Consider the following 27434-nt stretch of genomic DNA (forward strand, 5'->3'; position numbering starts at 1 on the left):
AACTACGGTCTAGTTGGAACGTGCTTCAAGGATTTTCTAGTGCTTCGAAACCCCGCAACGCGACTACTACGGAGACAACGGAGGATGCGCACAGGTGAAAGTGCTTCCAAGAAATGGCGTTATTGCACTATATGAGTCACGTTAAGGAAAAAAATTGTGGAAGCAAAACCTACGTAGTTTAAGCCTGTACTGTTTATTTTCGTGTGCTGTCGTTTGCCGTCCCTGATGGCATCGTGTTACAAGATCAGCTGGTAAAGGTGATCCCGTCTCTCTGCATCCTTTGTTGCGTTCGTGGTGTTCATGTTTTATTCTCGAAACGCCTAGAACATCATTTACGCATACATCCTCTTTAGTTCTATCACCGTGCCTCTTACATGAAACGAGTGTGACTACCTTTTAAGAAGATTCCAACGAATTATTTGACCGGCACATGCGACCGTTGCATATACCCTCATGGGTACCCTCACTTTAATCACGCCACCTTCGCATTGTTTACCATGGTAATAGTATAAATAAGGACTATGTAACAGGATAACCCGCCGCAGAACATCATGTTATGTGTAAATACCACACAAATGACTAAAGAAGCGTTTAAAATTCACTGCAAATATTCGCGAAAAATAAGCAAGCAGTGTTTCTTTGAAACAAATGTGGCTAATTAAAGTGAAGGAAAACTGTGCGTTTTGGCAAATACCAAAAAATACTGAGAATATAATTAAAGTAAGAACTGAAAACATTTAATGAAACCGATATATAAGGCACTGAATACGCTGTCCTGAAGCACCTCAAGGATGACGTATATTTGCCCATCGTCTATGAGCACTTTCTCTCTGTTTCGTTAATCTAGTAGAAAAACCGTTTACGACTAGAATTCACCTACAGGCCTTACTTGTTGCCCCAAGCAAAGAAAAGGGCCTTATTTAAGTGCACGCACGGTTTCACAGCATGCAGAAGCTTGTGTTATGCACTGTCCCACTGAGTGCCCACAGCATGATGTCTAGCGGGATATCCTTGGCCGTCGTCCTGACCTTTCTGATAGCAGCCCTGTAGGTCTACAAAAAGAAGCTTGTATCCTTGTCACGCCCGGACGAAAAAAAAGAAAAGAATAGCTGTCTAGGCTCTACGCGGTATTCCTACGGACCGAGCATTTATCGCGGCTCCGCGAACAGTAGCACCCGCGCATTCTTCTTTTTTTACATTTTCCTTAGGATTTCATGATCATTTCATGTGTACGTAATTCTTCAAAACATTTATTACCTATTATTTCTTTCATTATTTTCTACGTGGTTCATAGGCGCGCTTTGTCAGAATTTTGGTATTTCGTTATAGCCTTGTTTTGACAGTGTTTTGTAATTTCATCACCTTTCCTTATATGTTTTTATTGCGTTTCTTAGCTAAGAATTTGTGCGAGCTGGCCCTTTGAGTGGTCTCAATTTCCATATTCCAAAGCTGAAGAAGAGTAAAACAAGGGCAGCATTGAACACGCTTATACGTCGCCCTGACAGTATCTGCAAGGAACAATCGCCCACACTGCCGCACCTGGCAAGGAGTGCCGTCTTCGAATGAGCCGCACAGCAGGTAGTCCGGTACTTCGTGGAATTCCTTCACGCAGCGATCGTTGGCCACGCTCTTGGTCATCACCTGCTTAAGCCCCTCCGGTCGAGAAGTGGGATCGAACTCTGCGACACGGCGATGGCTAACGTTATCACAACAACACCAACAACAACAACAAAATGAACGAGGGTACAGAAATTGCATAAGTCAATAAAGCAATAAGAAAATCAACAGAAAAATAAAACAAATAAACATATCGCATTCTTTGAAGATGGTAAGAACCGCACTCGTCATGCTTTAATACCTCCCCAAATGTCTCCCTAAAAAGCTTCCCAAAATGACGGAGACGGAAAGCGTCTCAAGAATGGGATTACTGCATTTTTTTGTCGTTACAACAGTCTTGAAACAATCTTTTAAACTTGAAAGAAAAAATGCGCCACAGGAGGGTTTTTTTTTCGCAGGCACGTCTGAAAACAGTTGGTGACAAATTAAGCTGTTGGGAAAAAAAAATATCTCCAGCTGTGAAATCACAGCGCTCCCTTCACATAAAACTATTCAGTCATGTAACCTGAAGGTCTCGAAATTTTCACTGCACCTACGCAGCTGAAAACGTGGTGGGTCATCTGTACTTTCGTGTTCTCAACACTGCTTGATTGTTGTGACGATAGAATGGTAGATGGTAGAACGGCAATATTCACTAAAATACAAGTTGCTACACCTTTAATTGCTAAAATGCGGGGAAAAGATTATGGTCTCCTTAGAGGCCTTTTTGGTTAAATATCACAAGAAGGATCACGCATCGGTGATAAATGATGCCGCATTGCCTTTTATGTAACATATCTTAATGTGCTTGTCTGAGTCCTAGTTTCATATTACACTGGGTTATATCTGCAGGACTTCCTTTTTTATAGTGATAACCTACGGACTTGATCGTTTTCTGCGTCACGGAAACCTTTCATCAGCGGCTTCGGGTTAGAGCTCTCGGATAATGCTACCATGGATCTTTGCGTCATCATAGGCCATAACAAAAAAAAATGTCACATCTAATAAGCAAATTACCATCTTGGTGACGAGTACGTATCACGTGTCATTGTCAGAAGACACATATTCAGCAGCCTTGAATCAATGGCTGGTGTCACCTTCTGTAAGCGGGCAAATTCATCTTAAGTTTCTGTTCGCGTTATCCGTAACGTAGTTAACATGGTCCCCCAGATGCATTATTCAGGAAACCGCCTTAAAAAGGGAACACCTCAACAACGAAACATACAGAAGGGACTGTCATGACCACGGGTTTCTAGACTTCAGATTAAATTAAGGCATGCTATGCGTACAAGTAACCAGGAGCGCGGAGGCGAGCATCCAGGCGGTGTCTTCGCGGTGTCGTAAATCTCAGGAGTAATGGAGTTAGTTAATACAGTTGTGGGCTCTCCGCTTGGTGGCGTAGCGCATTCGTTCATTTCGCAACACTTTTCAAGTTTAATTTTAATCCCAATTTTGATTCCCTTTTTGTTCATAATATCTTCAATATGACCAGTTAACTTAAAGCCAGTGTCTTATCAAAGAAGGCTAAATCGCACACATCGATATTTCTTTATTTTTCTAGGGGGCACTGTAATGCGGTGGTCCAGTAATCACAGCCAGGCCTATATTTTGTTGGAACTTATCTAATCCACACTCAGAAACACAGAACAGTCTTGAGCCTTGGTCAGTTTAATTAGGACGTATAAGATGATTCCCAATGCAATGAGCGATTTCCAGAAGACTCCAGTTTCCTGTTTAATACGCCTTCCTTAATTTTTCTCACTCGTGTTGCAGTAATGCGAACTTCGCTGCGATTGACAGCCCGGGAGGAAAAGAGGAAGCATGCTGTTCATTGTTTATTCTACCCTTGCGCACATTAGAGTACGCTATACGCTGTGTGCGCGCGTGTGCGTGCGTATGTGTGCGTGCATGTGCGTGTGTGCGTGCATGTGCGTGTGTGCGTGTGTGCGTGTGTGCGTGTGCGTGTGCGCGTGTGCGTGTGTGTGTGTGTGTGTGTGTGTGTGTGTGTGTGTGTGTGTGTGTGTGTGTGTGTGTGTGTGTAACAAAACCATAACGCAATTTTGTTTCATTGCACCGAACAATGCAATGACGCAGGAAGTCTACATCACGTCTTTTAAATTAGGTTTTGACCGTTCAGGAATATCAGCAGTCTTCCATATAACGTTTTCAAGCTGCTCAGTCTATATAGCCTCTATAGATCTAGACCGTATTATCAAGAAGCCCGAAAGCTGGAGCTGGCACACTACTGAATCTTTTGGGGGCAAACTGCAGCTTGTGTAAGAAGTGTGCTGCGCAGAAATTCCCGTCGAAGTAGATGCACTCGTTGGACGGATGTATGTGTTTACTTTTACGTGAGCTCTCAGCATTGTTGTCTCCGTAGTACGATGTCCTCAGTTTATTATTCCGAGTATTATTATGCATGGTAAACGACCCGATTCCGAGTGATATGGTTCTCGTTCCGAGCAAGTGCAAGTCAATGATATTTCTTACTTTTATTTTGTTTCTGCGGTCTGAACCTGATGTTACAAGGAGCCGTGATATTACAGAAAACCGCGATGTTGCAGAGATACCTCAATGGCTAACCCGTCACTGCTTGGTGCAATAAAACACCAGAGTCATCACAGTGCACATTTAAGTGCTGTATGCTACACACGTCATTTAGGTAGCGCATGCGTTTGGTGAAGGCTGCGCAGATAGATGCAGCTCACCCACCCAATTGAACTTAGTCCCGCGCCGCACAACATGTTCAATCACCCACTCTGCATTCATTAGTGAGCGCGTTTAAGCGCCTCGAGTTCACGGGTTGTGTTTTTGTGCTTGCGGTTGTCACTTTACTCATTGGTCACAGCCCTTCACGGTGTGTAGCAATGTGTATCCATCTGTACTTGAAATAGCACCTGTGCGGACTACGGAGAATCTTTTTTTCTGTTTATCTGATGCAAGCAAGCTCAACGTGAAGCGCTTCTGAAGAATAAGCGTTTGACACATAAGTAAAATGTGAAGCGCCACCGAAGATTTCCTATTTTAACGTGAATAATATGCCTAGCTAAAGCGAACGTAGTAGCACGAACAATATGCGGTGTACTGTCTGACGTCACTGTCGCATGCTGACAGTTTGTTGACAGCGGGTATAAAAAGCCGTGGTTGAGGCAACCGAGTCAACGGCAACCACTGAGCAAGACGAGACTCACCGTCCGTCTGTCCCCAGCCGGTGACGTAGAGCGTTGTCCTATCAGCCAATTCGGAACCGGGTTCAGGCAGGCACGCTGGTCGAACGGTGTCCGTGAAGTTCACGCTACTCGAAAGCTTGACGATCCCGATGTCCATCTGCAGGGTCAGAAAACGATGAGCTTTATGTAAAGGGAGAATACACAGAAGGGACCAAATGACCTAGATTAACATATTACGCTTCGTGAATTACCCATTGATGAGTACTGGGAAGAGCGGCATTCACACAGGCGATAGTGAAAGGCCGTGCCACCGACCTGAACCTAGGAATGTTCCACAGCAACCGATCTTCACACCGATAGACGCGACGAGCCGGTTACCATACAAAAATGTCTCGTGATTAGTGCTGTTTGCGTCCACTCGCACACGCCGAATAACAATGCGCGTAAACTGGCGTCCTAGTCCTGCGAAGCTGTTAGGTTTAGGTGATTTGGGAGCCTAGTGCCGGAGCTGAGAAATTGACCAGCGAGCGACTGAGCGTAAACGGTCGCTTATTCACGAAGGCGACCGTGACCCGCGACCATCGCTTCGCGACCAAATTAGTCGCGCGACCGCCGCGATTCGCTTGTGTGAACTCCTTCTCCCTCGGATCACATACTCAGTCAAACACAAGAAATGTCTTCATGGTGGTGGTTCAGTGAATAGTGCATTTTGCTGCTGCCCAAGAGGTGGTCAGTTTCATACCCGGCCATGGCCACTGCCACCCGATTGTGAGCATATTACAAAAAAAAAAAAAAAACTCACGCCTTCTTCGAGTTACGTGCACTTTAAAGAATCCCAGCCGGGCAGTTGCTGATCTGCGACCCCTTCTTAAGGCGCCTCTCATTGCCTCAGTGTTGCTTTCGAGCGCTAAACTCTTTGATTTTATTTCTTCAGTAACAATAGAAAACCGCAGGATGGGTGTGACGCCACATGTATGTTTAGTTAGGTCACGCACTGTAAATGTCCTTGCTCGGGGTTGTGTAGTTGGTTGCCGAAAGAAAAAAAGAGTTAAGGTGTATTGGAATTGCGGCGTAACTAAAACCGAAAAAAAACTGTGCTTTTCTACGCTTTAGGGGGGCCACATCGGAAAAATATTCCGTGAAACACTTAAAAATTCGAAATTCTTGAACATTCGCAAAAGAGGTTCGTGCCAGAACATACTTGTGGCCCTATACCGGATATTGAACATATGAAATTATTACGCTGAAGCTTGAAACACGAAGCAATATTATGCGTGTCCAACGCTCACGTTTGAATGTGTGTAAAGCTAAGCTTTCGTGGGAGAAGTTAAATAAATGCTATCGCACGCTTCTTCTTCTTCTACGCCACGTTTTCAAGCATATCGGCAAAGCGGGGGAGCACCCATCGCGCGACCGCAATTTACACTATCACTAGGGATCAGTAACTGCAGCATCTCCGATAGCGCCCATTCTACTCTAGTCCTGTTTCCAAGATCGCCACACTTTGCGGGAAACCGACCGAGCACACACTCGAAAGCCTCCTGAAAGAAGAGGTGGAAAGCTTCGCTTTATTAAGGTATTCTGCTCATGGAACGATATGTTTGCTGCGGGGAAGATACATCGGTATCGTTCGTTGTTTCATTGCGTAATTGCGCAAAGAGCACAGCCGGCCACCGGCATGGTGGCGTCGTCGGTCGTGTTGTGAGGGGGTTTCGGCGTCCTGCCGTCTCGCCGCGCCGGCACTAAACCATCAATGCCGTGAAACTCGGCCATGCAGAAAACTAACAGTTAGACCTGCTGTTCGATCGTTTTGTTTTTCGCGCACAATTTCAACATTCTCTTGCAGAAGATAGCATACTTGTAATCGTTGAAATCAATTGTTGAAAGAGGAAGATATTACTCGCCTAACAAACCGAAATGCATATTCAACTAATTATTTTAAATTATTTACAATGCGGCGCATATCGCCTATCCACTACGAGGGCTTGGCCCAGATGCGGATGGTACATATCGTGACGGAGACTAACTAGCTCCTTGAGATGTTCGCCGCGTGTTAAAGACGGTGATGAATTCCGTTATATGATACATAGCCGCGACGAGGGTTTGGCCCAGACGTGGGTAATGCGCATCGCCACGGAAACGAGTCGTTTGAAATGTTTGGCGCATATCGAAGATGTCTATGATTTCTATATAATGGCACATCCCCAGAACGGCCGACCGGCCAGGAAGCGGCCGGTACGCTTACAGTAAACTAGAAGAAATCAAGAAATACAAGTCAACATAAGATTTGTCACGCTACGTAGCCACAACCGCGCTGAGACGCTAGGATTTGTTGCTAGCGTTCCATGTGCATTCATGACATAGCATCGCTACGCGACAGGCCCCGCCTGCGCAAGATTCTTTTATGCCAAAGAAGCAGGAATGAAATGCGCAAACTTATAGCATTTCATTAAACGCTTCTCAAAAGGTTCGCTTCACAAAGATACCAAGGTGTGCATCCCATCTGCAAACCTGTTTTTAAAGGGGCCCTGAGCCACGTATTAACCAAGAGAGTAAATGCATTCGGAGTTAAAATAGGCTATTTTAGAAGTACTTCGCCGCAACGTATACTCCAATGCGTTAAGCAGAAGCGGAGTTGTTGGCAATCAAACACGGCCTTAGCGGTGCTTCCAGTCCTTCTTCAATGTCTTCACTGCGAAGGCTAATGCGGAGTGGGACGTGCCCCCAACACTCCACCTTCTAAATGTCCCCGTGGCGCGCAGTTCAAATTTGATTTCGGCTGTTGACCTGGACGTCAGTACTTGGGATTTTGGTGCCTACGACGCGCTAAATGTAAGCCAAACGCGGTTGCTCTCAGCGAGCCGCAGTGCGCTTAGCCAGTGGACTCGCGGCGCCACCTCGCGCCGGCCGCGGTATTTACGCTACGTTGCAGAAATAGCGGTCGCGTATGGAAACGTGCCTTATTACTAAAAAGTTGGCAGTCCCTTCAGCACACGCTAAAGACGATGAAAGCGAAAGCGTGCGCGCTTGCGAGACATTCATTCTCATTCGATTGCGTTGTCAGTTCCTATTACAGGTTTTATCCCACCAAAGGTGGTGGGCACGAGTGCCTTAATTTACTCTATATGAATTAACTGCGCCTAAATTAATACGAAAGGTCCTGGGTTCAGGTGTCCTAACTATATGTGCCTTAATTGAAACCAAATGCCGTGGGCTCGATTTCCACCAACGCTCGTCGGTTACACCATCAATGGCGGAACTATCAGGTTTGGCGCCATTGAATTGTAGTCCCTCCAAAGGGGGAGCGTTCGACTCCTATCGACAGTCGTGGGTTCGAGTACGTTAATTAACTTTGCCTTAATTACCACCAAAGGTCCTAGGCTGGAGTCCCACACATGGTCGTTAGTAGCAACATTAATTTTTTGGCATTGAATTTTGGTGCCACAAAGCCGGACGGTCAGTTTTTCGATAACGCCGGACAACGGATTTTTCGACCCATAAGGTATTTAAGGCTTACGCCTTAATAAAGCGTCCAGACAGGAGGGAGCCGCAGCGCATGCTACCCGCGCACTATGTTATTGCACCGAGTCCGAGGGTAGTTCAGGGCCCCTTTAAACGGAGAACGCCTGTAAATTTAGCTAAAGGTCATCCATGCAAAATGGGCAGCATTGTTGTTGTGAAAGGCATTGAAACGACGCTTTTTATTAGCCCGTTTTTACGACCACAACACTTGCTATAAGCATACTGTCAATTATCTGCTTCTTTTTGTTGGTTAGCGTCTTAGGCGGCAAAACATTATTACAAATTCTTATACCTTCAGCGCAGTCTTTTTATCCGGATATTATCATAAAGCAAATAAAATGAGCATAATACGCAAGACGCCTTTGGCTTCCTATTAGTCCCAATGGAGTATTCTTTCTATGTTTTCGAGGTGCACTAACTTCGTTTAAAACAAAAAAAAAACGCGTAAAAGTCGGAAATCTCATCGCAGTGCTCGTGGGCGATGTCACATATATGTAATGGCTCGAATGTTTCAAAAGTGCACTTCCGAAGTTCAACTAATAGATTATCATACTTTGGGACGCGCATAAAACACACATATTAAAGAAAAGACTATGCGACACGACTGCGAACTCTCAACTGGTAATTTTATCGAAAAACATTATTTTAAGAACTTTACAAGTAAGAAGGGCCTTCCCGGGCATGCCCCAAGAAAAGGCGGCAGGAGAGGATGAAATAGCAGCAGATTTCATCGAAGATGGAGGATATATTAGGCTTGAAAAGCCTGCAACCCTTCATACGCAATGTGTCACAACATCAAGTGTACCAGACAACTTTAAAGAACGCCAACATTATACTAATCCATAAGAAAGGAGACATTAAATAAGTTACAGGCCTATTAGCTTGCTTTCAGTGTTGTATAATATATTCACCAAGATAATTTCCAATATAATCAGGGTAGCACTTGACTTCAATCAACCAAGAGAACCGGCAGGCTTCAGGAAGGGATATTCCCCAACGGATCACATCCATGCCATCAATCAGGTAATTGAGAATCTGCAGAGTACAATCTACCTATATATACTGTTTTGATAGATTATGAAAAGGCATTTGATTCAATAGAGACCATCAGGAATTGAGACATACCGTAATCAAGGAGTACAGGAGGCATGCGTGAATACCTTGGGAAATATATATAAAGATTCCACAGTTACCTTACTTCAACACAAGAAAGGTTGCAAATTTCCTAGCAAGAAAGGGGTTAAGCAAGAATACACAATCTTTCTAATGCTATTCATTGTATGCTTGAAAGAGTTATTCAAACCTTTAGACTAGGGTGGCTTATTAGCGAGGATAAACGGCGAATATCTCAAGAACATTCGGTTGACAAGTGATATTCTCGTGTTCAGCAACACTGGGGATGAATTGCAACAAATGATTGAGGACTTTAACTAAGAATGCGTAAGAGTAGGGTTGGAGATTATTATGCAGAAGAGAAAGGTAACATTCAGTAGCCTGCCAAGAAAACAAGAATTAATCATCTCCATTAGGCTCTACCATTTAGCCTGTGCAGGAGTACGTTAATGTGGGTCAATTATTTACGCCGGACGCCGATCAGAAGAAGGATACTTACAGAAGAATAAAAACGGTTTATAGTGCATACGGCAGTCATTAACAAATCATGACTGGAAGTTTGGCACTGTCGTTTAAAAGGAAAGTGTACAATAATTGCACTCTACCGGTGCTAACATATGGGGCAGGAATTTGGAGGTTAACAAAGAGGCTCTAGAATAAGTTAAGGACGGCGCAAAGAGCGAAAGGTTCAGAAATGTTAGGCACAACGTTGAGAGACAGGAAGAGAGCGGTGTTGATCAGAGAGCGAACGCGGAAACCCGATATTGTAGTTAGGAGGGAAAAAATGAAGCTGGGCAAGGCCAAGTAACGCCTAGGGCAGATAACAGGTTATTCATGAGAGTTAACTCATCACTGGCTCCGGACAGGCCGCCATTGGAATATGAACCTGGCAACGTTTAACGCTAGAACGTTATCTAGTGAGGCGAGTCTAGCAGTGCTAATGGAGGAATTAGAGGGCAGTAAATGGGATATAATAGGGCTCAGTGAAGTTAGGAGGCCAAAAGAGGCACATACAGTGCTAAAAAGCGGGCACGTCCTGTGCTACCGGGGCTTAGCGGAGAGAAGAGAACTAGGCGTCGGATTCCTGATTAATAAGAATATAGCTGGTAACATACAAGAATTCTATAGCATTAACGAGAGGGTGGCAGGTCTTGTGGTGAAACTTATTAAGAGGTACAAAATGAAGATTGTACAGGTCTACGCCCCTACATCCAGTCATGATGACCAGGAAGTCGAAAGATTCTATGAAGACGTGGAATCGGCGATGGGGAGAGTGAAAACTAAATACACTATACTAATGGGCGACTTTAATGCGAAGGTAGGCAAGAAGCAGGCTGCAGACAAGGCAGTGGGGGAATATGGCATAGGCACTCGGAATATCAGGCGAGAGTTATTAGTAGAGTTTGCGGAACAGAATAATATGAGGATAATGAATACCTTCTTCCGCAAGCGGGATAGCCGAAAGTGGACGTGGAGGAGCCCCAACGGCGAGACTAGAAATGAAATAGACTTCATACTCTGCGCTAACCCTGGCATCATACAAGATGTGGACGTGCTCGGCAAGGTGCGCTGCAGTGACCACAGGATGGTAAGAACTCGAATTAGCCTAGACCTGAGAAGGGAACGGAAGAAACTGGTACATAAGAAGCCGATCAATGAGTTAGCCGTAAGAGGGAAAATAGAGGAATTCCAGATCAAGCTACACAACAGGAATTCGGCTTTAACTCAGGAAGAGGACTTTAGTGTTGAAGCAATGAATGACAATCTTGTGGGCATCATTAAGGAGTGTGCAATGGAAGTCGGTGGTAACTCCGTTAGGCAGGATACCAGTAAACTATCGCAGGAGACGAAAGATCTGATCAAGAAACGCCAATGTATGAAAGCCTCTAACCCTACAGCTAGAATAGAACTGGCAGAACTTTCGAAGTTAATCAACAAGCGCAAGACAGCAGACATAAGGAAGTATAATATGGATAGAATTGAACATGCTCTCAGGAACGGAGGAAGCCTAAAAACAGTGAAGAAGAAATTAGGAATTGGCAAGAATCAGATGTATGCGTTAAGAGACAAAACCGGCAATACCATTACTAATATGGATGAGATAGTTCAAGTGGCTGAGGAGTTCTACAGAGATTTATACAGTACCAGTGGCACCCACGACGATAATGGAAGAGAAAATAGTCTAGAGGAACTCGAAATCCCACAGGTAACGCCGGAAGAAGTAAAGAAAGCCTTGGGAGATATGCAAAGGGGGAAGGCAGCTGGGGAGGATCAGGTAACAGCAGATTTGTTGAAGGATGGTGGGCAGATTGTTCTAGAGAAACTGGCCACCCTGTATACGCAATGCCTCATGACATCGAGCGTACCGGAATCTTGGAAAAACGCTAACATAATCCTAATCCATAAGAAAGGGGATGCCAAAGACTTGAAAAATTATAGACCGATCAGCTTACTGTCCGTTGCCTACAAACTATTTACTAAGGTAATCGCAAATAGAATCAGGAACACCTTAGACTTCTGCCAAGCAAAGGACCAGGCAGGATTCCGTAAAGGCTACTCAACAATAGATCATATTCACACTATCAATCAGGTGATAGAGAAATGTGCGGAATATAACCAACCCTTATATATAGCTTTCATTGATTACGAGAAAGCATTTGATTCTGTCGAAACCTCAGCAGTCATGGAGGCATTACGGAATCAGGGTGTAGACGAGCCGTATGTAAAAATACTGAAAGATATCTATAGCGGCTCCACCCACCATAGTCCTCCATAAAGAAAGCAACAAAATCCCAATAAAGAAAGGCGTCAGGCAGGGAGATACGATCTCTCCAATGCTATTCACAGCATGTTTACAGGAGGTATTCAGAGACCTGGATTGGGAAGAAATGGGGATAAAAGTTAATGGAGAATACCTTAGTAACTTGCGATTCGTTGATGATATTGCCTTACTTAGTAACTCAGGGGACCAACTGCAATGCATGCTCACTGACCTGGAGAGGCAAAGCAGAAGAGTGGGTCTAAAAATTAATCTGCAGAAAACTAAAGTAATGTTTAACAGTCTCGGAGGAGAACAGCAATTTACAATAGGCAGCGAGGCACTGGAAGTCGTAAGGGAATACATCTACTTAGGGCAAGTAGTGACTGCAGATCCGGATCATGAGACGGAAATAATCAGAAGAATAAGAATGGGCTGGGCTGCGTTTGGCAGGCATTCTCAGATCATGAAGAGCAAGTTGCCATTATCCCTCAAGAGAAAAGTGTATAATAGCTGTGTCTTACCAGTACTCACCTACGGGGCAGAAACATGGAGGCTTACGAAAAGGGTTCTACTCAAATTGAGGACGACGCAACGAGCTATGGAAAGAAGAATGATAGGTGTAACGTTAAGGGATAAGAAAAGAGCAGATTGGGGGAGGGAACAAACGCGAGTTAATGACATCTTAGTTGAAATCAAGAAAAAGGAATGGGCATGGGCAGGACATGTAATGAGGAGGGAAGATAACCGATGGTGATTAAGGGTTACGGACTGGATTCCAAGGGAAGGGAAGCCTAGCAGGGGGCGGCAGAAAGTTAGGTGGGCGGATGAGATTAAGAAGTTTGCAGGGACGGCATGGCCACAATTAGTACATGACCGGGGCTGTTGGAGAAATATGGGAGAGGCCTTTGCCCTGCAGTGGGCGTAACCAGGCTGATGATGATGATGATGATGATGATGAGAGTTACAGAGTGGGTGCCAAGGCAAGGGAAGCACAGTTGAGGACGGCAGAAAATTAGGTGGAGTAATGAAATCACTAAATTTGAAGGCGGAAGTTGGAATCACCTAACGCAAGACAGGGGTTATTAGAGATCGCTGGCAGAGTCCTTCGTCCTGTAGTGGACACATAATAAGCCGTGAAGCTGCTACTGATGATGATGATGTTAAGCGCCACCTGGTGGTGAAAAAATGGTAACAAACACCGGCTGCCTCAACTATCAGTGGACCCCGCGACATGTGGTGGCAATATAGGCGAATTCTTTTTCGGTCTACAAAATGCACGGCATGCAGATGCGCACGTATCCCATCGTTTAAATTCGAAACGCCTCTGTAATTTCTAGGTTAGTGTGTTGTCGTCCGTCAATTTGCCGCCTTTCTCTTGGCATGTAGACGCACCATACAGGCGATGCACCATTCACTGGCCGCTACATTTGAGCCAAAGGGTTGTTGTCTAAAAAGCTCTCAAAAGACTGATGGCCGAGGAAGCAGAAAAAGAAATGAATGCACTACCACACACTTTAAACAAGTAGCTCTTATTAACATGCACACCTACCCACTTCATAGGCAACCTCATTACTTTAGATGGTGACAGAAGTAGCGGGTATATAGTTCCATGTTCCGGTTGCATTTTGTTTGTTGTCCAGGTTGTTTTGCTGCCGTTAAAATTTACAGGGAATTAACTTCATACCCGCAAGGCACCATCTTATGCCTTCTACAACATGTCAACCTGGCACTTCAGTTACCTTGTGAAGCGCTCCATTAAACTTTATTCAGGTTAATATTTAGCTTCCGCCCTCGTGCGAAATAACTGAAAAAAATATAGGCTAGGGTAAATAATAAAGCGTGCAAGATAAAGAACACGTGCTATCTGCAAAATATATCTAATAAAGATGTGCACACCAATAAAAGTTGGAATACGTAAAAATGCAACTCCGAGCATTGTGCTCACCTTTGGGTCAACGTGCATGCAGAGGTGTTCGGCGCGCACGTACTGTTCCGTCAAGTCGCGGCTGCTCCGACTGTGTGAGCCGACGTGAGCGAAAACGTTGTCGGCCACGCGGTACCTGCAAAGCACGTCAATTCCAGCGTGTTGTCCCCAAATCCAGAATCTCTACCCTATAGAGATTGGTTGGTAACAACTTTATCTATAGCCTTGCAGAGTTTTCGCTGGCGGGGCCTTGGGTTTCCCCCGTGGGGACCTTGAGGTGTTGCCTGGCCGCCGCCCCCGCCTCGCGAACCTGCTGGACGGCCCAGAGTTGGTCAGAAGTACCAAAGTTATGTTATTGTGAATATTAGCTCTTACAGATTTTGCATTGTGTGACCAAACGGACCAAAATATTTCTTGCAATTAGTCGCCGTACTTATTGTTGAGTTTGGAGGTCCTTCTCGTGCAAGAACGAACACCAATCAAGAGCAGTTCAACAGTGCAACACATCGACCTATTGCTCAAATCTGGTAACGCACCTTCTAATATGCAGTTATATTACATTACTCTCTCTGCCAAAGCGGCTTATGTCCTTCTTTTTTGTCAGCAGAAGGGTAACCTTTACATTCAGTGCTATGATCAAGCATTTTTTCGCTGTCATCCCTCGCCGGTACATCAAAAATCACATTGTCTCCACATGGTGCACAACCATGGCCAAAATGATAATGAAAAGAAACAGAAACAAGAGAGGCATGCGCGTAACTCATTCTATTATTATTATTATTATTATTATTATTATTATTATTATTATTATTATTATTATTATTATTATTATTATTGCTGTTGTTGTTATTATTATTATTTATTGGTATAATGTACAATATAATAGATCCTTCCACGTATTTCTTCAAGGGTGCGTAAAAAAACGCCGGTATTAATATTCTTCTTATATTATTAATACAGGGCAAAAAGCACTTTGCTTATATCCGTGTTTCTTTCGTCGTGCCCCGTGTTTTTTTATCGCTACCCTGCCATCGCGGATGCGCAACAGCACGTCCCGGCAGTGGGCGTCTCTAAAATGACCGCGCCTCTCACTCGAGGCAGTGGGCGGCGGTGAGCACGTGGCGGTCCGAGATGAGCGCCCCGCCGCAGAAGTACGCGCTCTCGAAGAACGGGCTGCTGTGCAGTCCGGCGTGCCACGGCCAGCTGCCGGGCACCGCCTCGTGGCCGCCCACGACCCGGTCCTCGCGGCTCTCGAGCGCCGGGGCTATGGGCGTCCGGCCGCAGCCGTCGGGGTTGGTCCACGCCGACGCCGCCCCCAGGCTGCACCAGCCGACGGCCATGAAAGCGAGCAGGACCGCGGCGCCCATAATTCCTGCAGCAGCGAGGCATAGACCAGTGGAGCTGAGAACATCGATGTCAAGTTCCAAAGCTATGTAAAGAAAAGACGGCGGCAGACCACGCCGTAGCTTTATTTAACTTTTTTTGTTGTTGTTGTATGAAAGCTAGTCCCAACTGGCACGAAACACATAGGCGAAGTTCTTGCAGGATTGATCCTATAGGGAAAAAAATGGTTTGAAAACGGCGCATATACGAAGCCGTCGCTGTAAAACGCATGGTATACAAATCTTGGGCTTGAATGATATTTTTGATGTGATCTAGAACATCTTTCAGATCATTCCAAAAAGGCTGGAAATAAGAATAACGGATCTATCATCTAACACCCTCAAGATCTGTCTGCAAAAAACGCTTTGAATATGTTGTCAAAAAGCTGCTCTAAAATATTTTTGAAAGGTTTACAATAACGAAAGGATTTTTAGTGTCACTTCGTAAAAGGCCTGCATATAAACAATTCAATTTAATATTTTGTTTCGACTAGAGACGTGCATGACCATTTTTTTCCCGGTGTTTTACTAGGACATAGAGGCCTCGTTTCGCCGGAAAGGTCTACATTATATAATCAAGTGGAGGCAACGGAGTTCTTCGGAGCAACTATGCCGAGTGCTGGCGCGTAGCTCTGCAAGTATGTAGGAAACTCCAGGCCTTACGCAACGAGTGTAGTACGTAGCTAAATCGACAAAATGGGAAAGCTTATCTAGTGGCGTAGACTTCGCTCAACAATAGCGATAAGTCACCAGGAACATTTTATCCTTCTGAAGGCAACTTAAGACGTCTCACCGACGCAAGGCGCTCATGCACGTTCTGGCGCACTCCCAGCCCGCCAGCCCCTCCCCAAAGATTGAAACGCGCCCAATGATTTAGGCATTTATAATATTGCTGCTAAAACGACCCGGCGCCAAAATCCTCTTCCCACCTTGCCCACACGTCAGAACCTCATCAAAGTGAACGTGGATGGTGTACCTGTTACGGCTCTGATTGATACTGGCACGCACGTATCTGTGATGAATGCTAAGCATCGCGATTGTCTCAAGCAAGTCCTCACTCCTGCTCTGTCGCCTGGGGTCCGAGTCGCGGACGGTGCAACAGCATGTGTCCGACTCGTGCGAGTGCTGCCGTACATCATACTCCTGTTTTATGACTTATGGCTTTTTTTTAGATGACTGCCCTCACGACATAATCTTCGAACTTTCTGTCAGTACAATACTGTACATACATCTGTACTTTCTGCGAACGGACGCTGCCGTGGCTGCAAGCATAGGATGCAATCACAGCCATATGGCTGCAAAGTTTGTCGCCGATGTGCGCGCACCCCCACGTGCATGTCCGCGCTCTCCCACACACCCACTCGCACAGCGCTACTGGCATGGCGCCTCCTCTCCTTGCTTCCCTCGCCGGTGATCACCGCATTCCTGCGTCCACCACGGACTGCGCCCGGACACTGTTGAGCCACTAAAGGCTTATGCTTTAATACCTCTAACCATGAGGATGAACTTATTAAGTTCGAAATTTCGGGGACGGTACGGTTCTTCGCGCACGGGCCAATCTACAGACGTTGGCAAGGTAGTAGGATTTTATATGTTGTTATTAGGAGGCCGATAGGGTGCTAGCTTTGAACTAACAAATAATTATATTCCCCTGGATATGAGCTCTAAAAAATAGCACAACGCAACCTCGCCAATTGTCTCCTTCGTCGTCATTCGAACGCTGGCGATACAATGATAAAACTTGCTCCTCCGACTGCATATGTACTTCATTATTGAACTTAGGCATGAATCAAATTTCGCGAAGTAAATGCTAATTGTGAATACACCGATCATACGCTAAAGATAGCACGATTTGCCACGGTGGGTACCCGTGTTTTAGAGGCTATTTTCGTAATTTCGAATTTCCCTTACCTTGTGCCAGACGACAGAGGCGCAGCAAATATCGCAAGTCAAGTTCGATAGGTTGCTCTTTGTCGATTGAAGTTATCGAGCGAGCCTTTTACTCGATTCTAGTCTTTCCTCTGACGCGTTTGTCATTTCCGGTCAGAAGCAATTGCACAATATCAAGAAATTCGCGTTAGAGGGGGAGCGGGCAATGCAAGATTAGAGAGTGCACATACAGCAAGTACTTCCCTTTATCATTGTCGGGATGAATGATGACGCTAATGCTTTGAGAAAAGATGAGATGCGCGGGAAGTCTGTTCGGCCCCTTTTGTTTCTTCGCTGTGACTGCGTTTCGCAGGAACTCACACCACAGATAAGTGTCACCCACTGCCCTTCCCGGCCCCATTCACAATGAGATACCTCCCAGCCAAAGATAACATGGGACGTTGATAAACTATTGCGGTCCGTCACTGCTATCTCTTAGGTACGAATGACCCAGTTTTGTATTACGAAACGTGTGAACCCTCGGCCTCTTGCATAAATTCAAAGCGTACCAAGTCTTATCGATTTATTTGTACCCTTACGAGTAACAATTTCCAATAAGGAATTTTGTTTTTGAAGAGCTTCATGCTGGGTCATTCCAGATATAGCTGACAAAATTTCCGCATATTTTTTTGAAGTTGTAAACCCGTTCGCCACGTCTACTTTCAAAAAATTTTATAACATTTTGGCGACAATTTATTTTTCCTACCCAGCTGAGCTAGAAGGCGTCAATGAACTTTTTTTTTCGAAGGCACATTGTACAATCTAGTTGTTCAAATGGTGTGTTTGGAAAGACAATGAAGTCATGTGGCTGTCAAAATACCCAGTTTTTCAAATATTTGCATACTTCGAAGGCTTTTGGCACCAGCAATAGCAAATAAAATTGCAAAGTTCTAATTCATTTTCAGAAAAACAAAGCCAGAAGGCATAAATTTTAAAAAATGTGTCATTAACACTGTGAAGGTGGTTGACCAGCGAAGCTGTTTAGCGCACGACGCGATACATAATTTTTAACAAAGGTACGAACTCATTTATTGTCTTGATCGGTTGTCATTATTTCACTCGAAAGTGCAATCACATTATTTGATAATGTCAAATCGATGGTCGCTTGAGCCAGATCGGTGTGGCATGGAAAGGGCCGTATATGTCTGCAACACGAGACGCGTAAACCGCTCACTATCCAGTACCGACGCATCCACATTGAAAACAACGTAACAAATTCACGTAAGATATAAATTGGCATATCGAATTTATCCGCTTTGAATGATCTAGTTGATGCCGTTTACATAACCGCGATATCTGTTTTTAATGCAGAGCTATTACTTAATAAACTTCGTACGTCTACATTTTCAAACTTCTGAATTCTTTAATATCGTTTTCACAAAATTCAGGCCCTAAATTAAAATTTCGATTTCAACAGTCGCTAGAATTTAACTTTCTCTTTCAAATACAACAAGTTTCATCAGAATCGGTCCAGGGGCTATCACATAAAAGCGTTTTTGCATTTTACGTGTATTTGAATAGGCCGCGTCGGATTTGGGCCCGAGCTAAAGCTTCCTCCTAAGGCTGCGCTCGGAGGCAGGAACTGCGAAGCAACGTTCGATGTTAATACTCGGTCAAAGTTGTTCCATGAATGCACAGTATCCAACACACAGAAACATCCCAAGTTTAAATTTTCATTTCCTCTGTAGGTTTGTGTCAATGTCACCTCGATGACGTTTTCTTTTTCTCTTACACAAAACGTGCTGTATACCTGGCGACTTCCGCCTAACTGATTTGTAGTATTCAGTGCTCCTATGCTTTAAAGTACGGTTTCGTTTGGTCTCTGCTTGCCACCTACCAACCGTCGGTCTGTATATATATATATATATATATATATATATATATATATATATATATATATATATATATATATATATATATATATATACAGAGAGAGATATAGCATTTATTAGTCCACAGGAACTAATGGTCCATCCGCATGGTTCTTTACTGGCTTTGGCGTTGTGCTGCTAAACCTGAGAGCGCCGGATCGAATCCCTGCCACGGCGGCCGCAATTTGATGGGGACGCAATGCAAGGACGCCTGTGTAGCGTTACGAGGGTGCGCGTTACGGAACTCCAGGTGGTAAAAATTAACCAGAAGTTTCCCACAACAGCGTTCCTCGCCATCACAACGTAAATTGGTAAGCAACAACCGAACAGTTTAATTACGGCCCCAGTACAAGCTTTCCGGTTGACTGATCGCGCCTTCTGGCACATGACATTCTTGACGTGCTACATCACAACCGATCCCTGTATACTTTCAAACATTCGTGAAGGAGTGGTCCACTCCTCCGAGCTACTGGGACACTCGTGTGGTGGTGATTTTGAAAGTATTGGAAAGCCATCGATACCGGGTGCGACCCTGGGACTACGGCGAATTTCTAAACTACAAAGCTGCGAAACCCGTGCAGGTTGTTCTTGTTTATTGAACGATGAAACTCTACCCGCCGAGCTAGCCCAGCTGCTACGGGGGTTGCGATGCTGACCTCGAGGTCGTGGGTTCAGTACCAGCTGCGGAGGCCGCATGTCGACAAAGACGGGACACAAGCACGCCCGTGCGCTGTCCACCGAATGCACAACAAAGATCCCCACGTGGTGAAATTTAATCCGGAGCACTCCACCACAGCGTGCTTCGAAATGAGATCTTGGTTTTGGCGCGTAAAATTTCAGAATTTCTTTTTAAACGACGACAACGCCAGAAAACAGGCCGCGGAAGAGTCGGTTGCCGCAATGATCAGTCATATACTCCAGCAACTAATACCATAGGAAAAACACTGTGCTATCGGCCAAAAAAGTAAACGGACCACAACTTTGGTGGCCGGAGCGGCTGCGGCGCCACACCGGGGCGCTGCTATCTCGCTCCGCGCGCTGACGACGAGAGTGCAGCGAGTGACGCCACACTTCGCCCTCACTCTCACGGGGGGTCTCATCACGCTTGATAAATTTCTACTGCACCGTTCGGTTGCTCTGGTGCTGACGGTCGCGACGAAGGGGACTGTGTATCGCCAGTAATCCAGCACATGGCGCTGTCGTGCAGTAGCGGGCGGCCGCAGATCATCAAACCGCAGCACTGAGAAGGAACGAAGACCCGTTCTGATTGTTGTTTTGCTTATATTTACCTTGTCTTTCATATCAGTGCATGTCGCCGGCGTCCACCACTGCTCGATTTTAGGCGACATCGCGCAAGTAGCCGTAACGGCGGCTACGGTGACGCGCGCTCTTTCACGTCGGCGGGAAATATGGGAAGCGCTGCACGCACGCACGGACGCTCTCGTTGCCAAGGCTACTAAGCGAAGTCATCGCGGTCGGCGGCAACTTTTCATCGCACTGAGGACCCCTTCAAGCCATGGAATGCTTCCGTGAATAAACTTTTACGACTGACTAGTTTTTTCCTATTCGGCGTTCCAATTATCTCTTCCTGGCCGTACTTTTGTGAAGTTTCATAACGGCCTACGCATTGTAGTAGCTAAGTAAAACAGCTTTCAGAGGCGTCGCTGATATAAATATTGAACGCACTGATAGAGACAATGCCGGAAAAGTAGTCTCGACAGAAAAGCCGTGCCCTCAATAAAACTTGGCGCCTGCTACTTATCACACCGGCGTGAAAGAGCGCACATCACCGTAGCCGCCGTTGTGACTACTTGCGTTATGTTGCCTAAAATCGAGCAGCGGTGAACGCCGGCGACATGCACTAATATGAAGGATAAGGTGAATATACGCAAAACAACAATCACAACGGACCTTCGTTCCTTCTCAATGCCGCGCGCTTTGATACCCGGCGGCCGTCCGTTACTGTGCGACAGCGCCATGTGCTGGTTTACTGGCGATGCACGGTCCCCTTCGTCGCAACTATCAGCGCCAGAGAAACCGTACGGCACACTAGAAATTTATCAAGCGTGATGAGGCCCCGCGTGAGAGTGAGGGCGGAGTCTGGCGTCACTCGGGGCACTCTCGCCGTCAGCGCGCGCAGCGAGATAGCAGCGCCCCGCTGTGGCCCCGCAGCCGCTCCGGCCACCTAAGCCGTGGTACGTTTACTTTTTTGGCCGATAGTACACATAACGACAAATGAAGAAAGCCGCGAAGGCAAAAAAACATTCAGATCCGAGGCAAGGGGGTAAATCGGTGTAAGTCAAGCTCTCACGAGTCGGCAAGGCGCAGCGGCCCCTCTCGATGCGAAACGCGCAGCGGATTTCGGCGACGAATGGCGTCCTGTACATCTGCACGTAACGGTGCGATCAGGCGCGGTGGTATATCTTGTGAAGCAAAGGCAAGAATTTACTTAAGGGCGATATCATCGAGCACCACTCTTCTCCGTTGTAGTCTATGGCGCGCGCGACATTCCGCGCGAAGAGGGAACCGAATGGCGCCATCTCCACGCGATCGGACGCGCTGCGGCGGAGAGCCGGCGTAATTTTCGCGGCCACGCGCAAGAATTCAAATCGCGTCGCCGCCGCTTTCCGCGGGGCCAGAAAGGAACGCAGTGTCGGGATGCCGCGTGCACTTCCGCCAGCGACAGCGGAGAGCCCAGTAACGTGACAAGCCGCATCGCGCTTGCCGCGGGCGAAACCGCGATGCGGCCGCAAACGCTCGCGCCGTTGCCCGCGTGAGGGCATCCTCGCTAAAGGAAGGACACGACGCGCACTCTTAAGAGGAAGCTTTAGCTCGGGCCCAACTCCGACGCGGCCTATTCAAATACATGTAAAACGCAAAAACGTTTTTATGAGATAACCCCTGGACCGATTTTGAGGAAATTTGTCGCATTTGAAAGAGAAAGTTAAATTCTAGTGACTGTTGGAAGCGGAATTTCGATTTAGGGCTTGAATTTTCTTAAAACGATTTTCAAATATTTGACCGTTAGAAAAAAATAGAATCACGAAGTTTACAAATTCATAGCTTTGCATCAAGAACTGATATCGCGGTTCTGTAAACGATATTCATTAGATCATTCAAAGCGGACAAATTCAATATGTCATTTTACATCTTACGTGAATTAGTTACGTTGCTTACAACGGTTTTGCAAAAGTTGTATTTCCCTATGATTCATTTTTTTTTATATTCATGTGTAACATATCAATTTTGTCCGCTTTAGATGTACTATTAGATGCAATTCACAGAATTGTATTATCATTTTAAGTGGTTAAGTTACAGAGTTGTAAACTTGATAGCTTCGTTTTTGGAAATTTCCGATTCTTGCCAATTTTTAATAAAAAATTGACAGTCTAACTCAAAAATTCGAAACCAACAGTCACTAGATTTTAAGTTTGTCTTTTAAATGCAACAAACCTCGTCAAATTTGGTGCAGTGGTTGCCGAGAAAAACGAATTCTCCTTTTACATGTATTTAGATAGGAGCACTCGAGCTAAAGCTTCCTCTTAAGCAAATTTACTACTCACTTTGGGGTGTATATTTTCTACACAACAATAATCGTCATCTGTCTTGTTTGCGTCTCCTTTCTTGGGAACGCTGCGCCAGCTACTTTCCTGTCGAGGATGCTATGTCAAGCCGACAACGCGCATGCCGTTCGTGACTTGGAAGTACCGCGCTCGCAGCGTTAAAGAAAAGAAATGTGGACAACACAGATGACGAATATCGTTGCGTGGCAAGATGTGACCTAAAGGGTGTAATTTTGCTTAAGAGTGTAGTATCCAAAGACCCCTGGCCGCTTCTCATGCTTACCGGCAACTGCAGCTTCTGCAACCGTAACGTTTACCGGGAAACGCTGGCGGCGAACGCTATGCATGAAGGCAAGCTTTCTAGTAGAAACGCGGGCTCTTGCGTTGGTCGATCTCGTGTTATTGTTTCGCACTTTTAATATTTCAGTCTGAGAAGAGGTATAGCAAAAGATATGCGCTGTCGGTGTTTTCTTTTCTCCTTACATTTGTTTGCGGGCTGCCACTCTCAAAATTTCGAGGAACCACAGTGTAAAAAATGAAAGACAAAGTATAAGCAACTTTGGCGGTAGAAGAGTGGTAGAATGGTAGAATGTAGAATGCGTGGTTCGGAATTAGGTTCAGAATTGTTTTTGCCGAAGCGACGTCCGATGCCAGATTTTCTGCTACACGGGGCGCTTAACAATGTCACGTTAATAACTGTATTGCAATCGCCAGCTGCAACCGAATTCTGGAACACTGCGCAATCTCAACACAAATGATATATGTATTCTTTTTCATAAAACAACCAATTCTATGTCCCAAAAATTGAGCCAGAAATAACTGATATTTATTCTTCCATGTTCTTGTCTATTTAATAAGAAAATATCGCACGAATTTAGAGTCACATCATTTCGAAACCAGCAAAGCAGGGCATGCCGCTGACATTAAAAACGTAAAGGCCGTGAAATGAATATGTTGAAAACAAATATTTTAACGAAACCTTGTCATTCAAGAACCTTGTTTACATTTTTGCACATTGTAATCACCAGGGAAAAAATTCTCAGTCCCGCCCCAAAGGCGAAGCACCGATTGCGATAGCAAATTAGTAGATAGCTGTCCGAACTAAGGATAGTAGTTTTATCGGCCGTATAAACTTGTAAACATTCACTTACTAACTAAATTAACAATGATAGAATATGTAAGCGTGACTGAACGAGGACGTAAAAAGAAACAGACACACAGAGAAAGCGCTGTGTTTGCGTGTCTGCTTCTTTCTACGTCCTGGTTCAGTCGCGCTTACACTTTCTATCATGGAATCAAACCAACTAGCCCGCCAACGTGTTTTCACTAAATTAAGCAGCACCGAGTCCCGCGCGCACGGGTAAACATAAACACATCTCGCTCGACGAACGCGGAAACTCGCTGTCAGAATTCTGCAGTGAGTAATCACTGTAGCAGCAAGCGTATTGAGCTTGAAGCATATCTCACTTCAACGCGAACGAAACATCGAAAGCACAGCGCATACGAAGCTACCGGTACACGCGCACTCCGCAAACATCGCAGATCGCTTTGAACATAAGAGTTTCTTAAAAAATTACTAGAGGGAACTCTGGCGCTAGTGTCTACGGGAGCTGCAAAGGGAGCGGTTCTACCATCATGGAAATTATGGGAAGTACATGGATTTGACTAAACTTCGTCCTTTTTGCTTCAAACGGCTTTGTGACTTTGTAAACTCGTCATTTTCAACAGTGTATTGCGTAATAAATAATTAAATAAACATTATTAAAATTGCCCGACGGCAGGATTCGAACACAGGGACTCTAGTAAGAAGCCTGATATTGAAACTATTAAGCCACCGATGCTTTTTTTTTCTTTCTTTCATCGTATTTATTACAGTAGCAACAAGCCGACGTTCACCAGTTTTGCATAGTCTGACAACGAAGAGCACAATGAAAGTCACACAGAGAAAAGTCATGGTTCATACTGTCGGTAGAAATGTTGGTTTCACTTTAGAATGGTGGTAAGGATAGGCACCTCACCAAAATGGGGTACCAGTTCGGCTGTGTATCGAGTCCATTATAAACCTGCTTTAGGTGTCGTGTCATTTGGATGAAATTTGCCCTTGTAAGTACAACCGTTTCGGCGTTTCGGTCCGTCATTCGCGTTTTCCGCAAACTCTGCACTCCAATGAGAAAAAACGCATCAAAAGGTGCACTATTATCAGAGGTCGGCAGCAGGTATTGCACAGTATGGGCGTTAATCTCAAAGTCTTTTTCTTAGAGCCCGTTGGAGGACATCCCAAAATAGTATGGCGTCGGTGCAGCTAATAAAACAATTTTCAATCGTCTCTGGCACGTCACAAAGGCGACAGTTAACAGAAGAGACAAAGACACCCTTTTTCTGTAGCCATGTTTTTACCGGTATGGTTTCACAATGAAGTTTATAAAAGAATGTTTTGCAGCAAGGGGATATATACATTTTACGAACTCGATTTAGTACATCGGAAATAACAATAAATAAATAAATATAAATAAATCTTGTATAACATTTTACGCGACACAGAGTACAAGTATTCAGTGGAAAACCGAACTGCCAAGAAACGAACCGGTAAGTAAACTTCTTGCATGAACCCTCACAAGCATAAACGCGAAGAAAAATTGGAAGAAACAAATAAATCAGGTAACGCATTAACAAGTGTGACTTGCATGAATGACCGAATTATAGGATGCGATGTATCACGAAAAAAAGAAGAAACGAGACACTAGTAGATGTATTAAAACCCAGCCCACCTTCACTAACGGGCCTGAAAATATTGTCTCTCCTCATGGGCTCAAAAGTTGAAGACTATACGAAGGTTGCAAAGATTCGGTGAAGGCGTTGGATGTAGACCCTGGCACATTGAATAACTTGCAATACATAGTAAATTTTTGTTGCCAAGAACTTATTGCAGGCCTCAGCTTTCCCCAAAATAGGAAGTCGGTGTAGAACGAATGTCTGGGCGTAGCTTTGCAGGGCCGAAACCCGTGCTTTCCAGTAGTGTGCGCTTAATTTATATGCGTCTAGCTGCACGCCAAGATACTTTGGCGGGACACCGCTCCACTTAACGCCTGCAAACTGTTCTGGTGTATAGCATCATGAGCCAAACAACAAGCCTAAGCTTTTTGCGGAGTTCATTCGTGCTCCTGACACGCTGCCAAAATCCTCTATTGTTGATACGACCTTTTCAACACTGGACTTATCCGTGCAGAAGAACGCTAAATCATCTGCATAAGCTTAGACTTTTGCTTCATTACCCAGTATATTGAAGCCATGGATATAACTCGACTGAATTACGCTTAAGCATAACGGTTCCAGATAAAGAGCGAATAGTAATGGGGGCATCGGGCATCCTCGTTTTCCTGAAGAGCAAATGGAAACGGGTTTAGAGAGTTGGCCATTAATAACTAAACGAGTAGTACAACACGTATAGCAAAGCTTAACACCTTTAAGCACAACGGAGCCAACATTGGCATGCTCCAGAAGAGAAAATAAATAGGAGTCACTGACACGATCAAAAGCTTTAACTAGGTCTACCTGGAGCATTGCAAGCTGCTCAGTGGAACCGTAACAGCATTGAAGAAGTGTACGGGCGATATGTATGTTAGTGTGAATGAATCGACCCCTAATTCCACACGTCTGATGGGAACCAATGAGAATTGACATCGCAAATTGCAATCTATTCGATAAAACTTTTGCAAAAATTTTATAATCCACGTTGTACAATGTGATTGGTCGGTAGCTTTCAACAGAACGCACTTTCTCCTTATCTGAACTTTTGGGAATTAAGATATTCTGCGTTTTGCAAAAAGATTGCGGAAGGACGTCTATCTCTAAAGTTGCAAAAAAAAATGTCCATTAATATGGGACTGATAATTGATTTGAAAGCTTTGTAATATTCACAGGAAAGTCCATCAAGACCGGGTGTTTTCGACAGAGGCAGCTGATCAATAGCAAGCTCAATTTCTTGTATCGTAAGGGTATCACTAATGAATGCACAGTCATCATCCTGTAAACGTTTTACAAGAGACACAAAACTCTCTAAGACTTTTGCATCGCGATCATCGGGCCGGGCAATAAACAAAACACTGTAGTAAGTTTCGAACATAGAAATTATGTCATTCGTATTTGTTAGAAGAGTACAGTCGGAGTATATTTCCGGAATTACTTTGGAAAGAGCATGACGTCGCTCGTCAAGTAAAGCTTGACGTGTTGGCTGCTCAGACTGCAGAGCACGCCTATTTCGATATCGAACTCGCGCACCTCTGTAACGCAGTGCATCATACTTTTGTAAGTCACATTTAAGATTTTCTATGTCAACAATGTAAGTGCCTGGCATTTCACATTCCATCTGATAAAGGCTGTGTAGGCTCTTAAGAAGTACTGTTTCCTCATTCTTTCTATAGAATGCTTTCAGCGATCCAATTTCTATAACCAATGTACGAACTTCTTCAGTCAGTAAAAGGAGAATTTTTTAGGGCCATGCGCACGTGATTAATAAATTCCTGATCATTTAAGAGCTCAGAGTTAAGCTTCCAGAGTGCCCACTGTGGTCGGAAATTGGTTACAGATTTCTCACCAATCTTTG

General features: G+C 44.9%; 1 protein-coding gene across 1 annotated transcript in view; it reads right to left on the reverse strand.

The window, feature by feature from the left end:
- LOC142574812 (ovochymase-like) overlaps positions 1 to 17626 on the reverse strand; it is a 68354-nt gene extending 50728 nt beyond the window's left edge. Inside the window, exons 1-5 of the mRNA XM_075683821.1 lie at positions 17380 to 17626; positions 15179 to 15458; positions 14108 to 14222; positions 4788 to 4923; positions 1540 to 1679 (exon numbers count right to left, since the gene is read on the reverse strand). Of these exons, the coding sequence (XP_075539936.1) occupies positions 1540 to 1679; positions 4788 to 4923; positions 14108 to 14222; positions 15179 to 15453 (666 nt within the window). The 5' untranslated portion in view covers positions 15454 to 15458; positions 17380 to 17626. The remainder of the gene's footprint in view (positions 1 to 1539; positions 1680 to 4787; positions 4924 to 14107; positions 14223 to 15178; positions 15459 to 17379) is intronic.
- Between the last annotated feature and the right edge of the window lie 9808 nt (positions 17627 to 27434).

This window comes from Dermacentor variabilis, chromosome 3 (assembly GCF_050947875.1).
Source record: "Dermacentor variabilis isolate Ectoservices chromosome 3, ASM5094787v1, whole genome shotgun sequence".
NCBI classification, from domain to species: Eukaryota; Metazoa; Arthropoda; class Arachnida; order Ixodida; family Ixodidae; genus Dermacentor; species Dermacentor variabilis.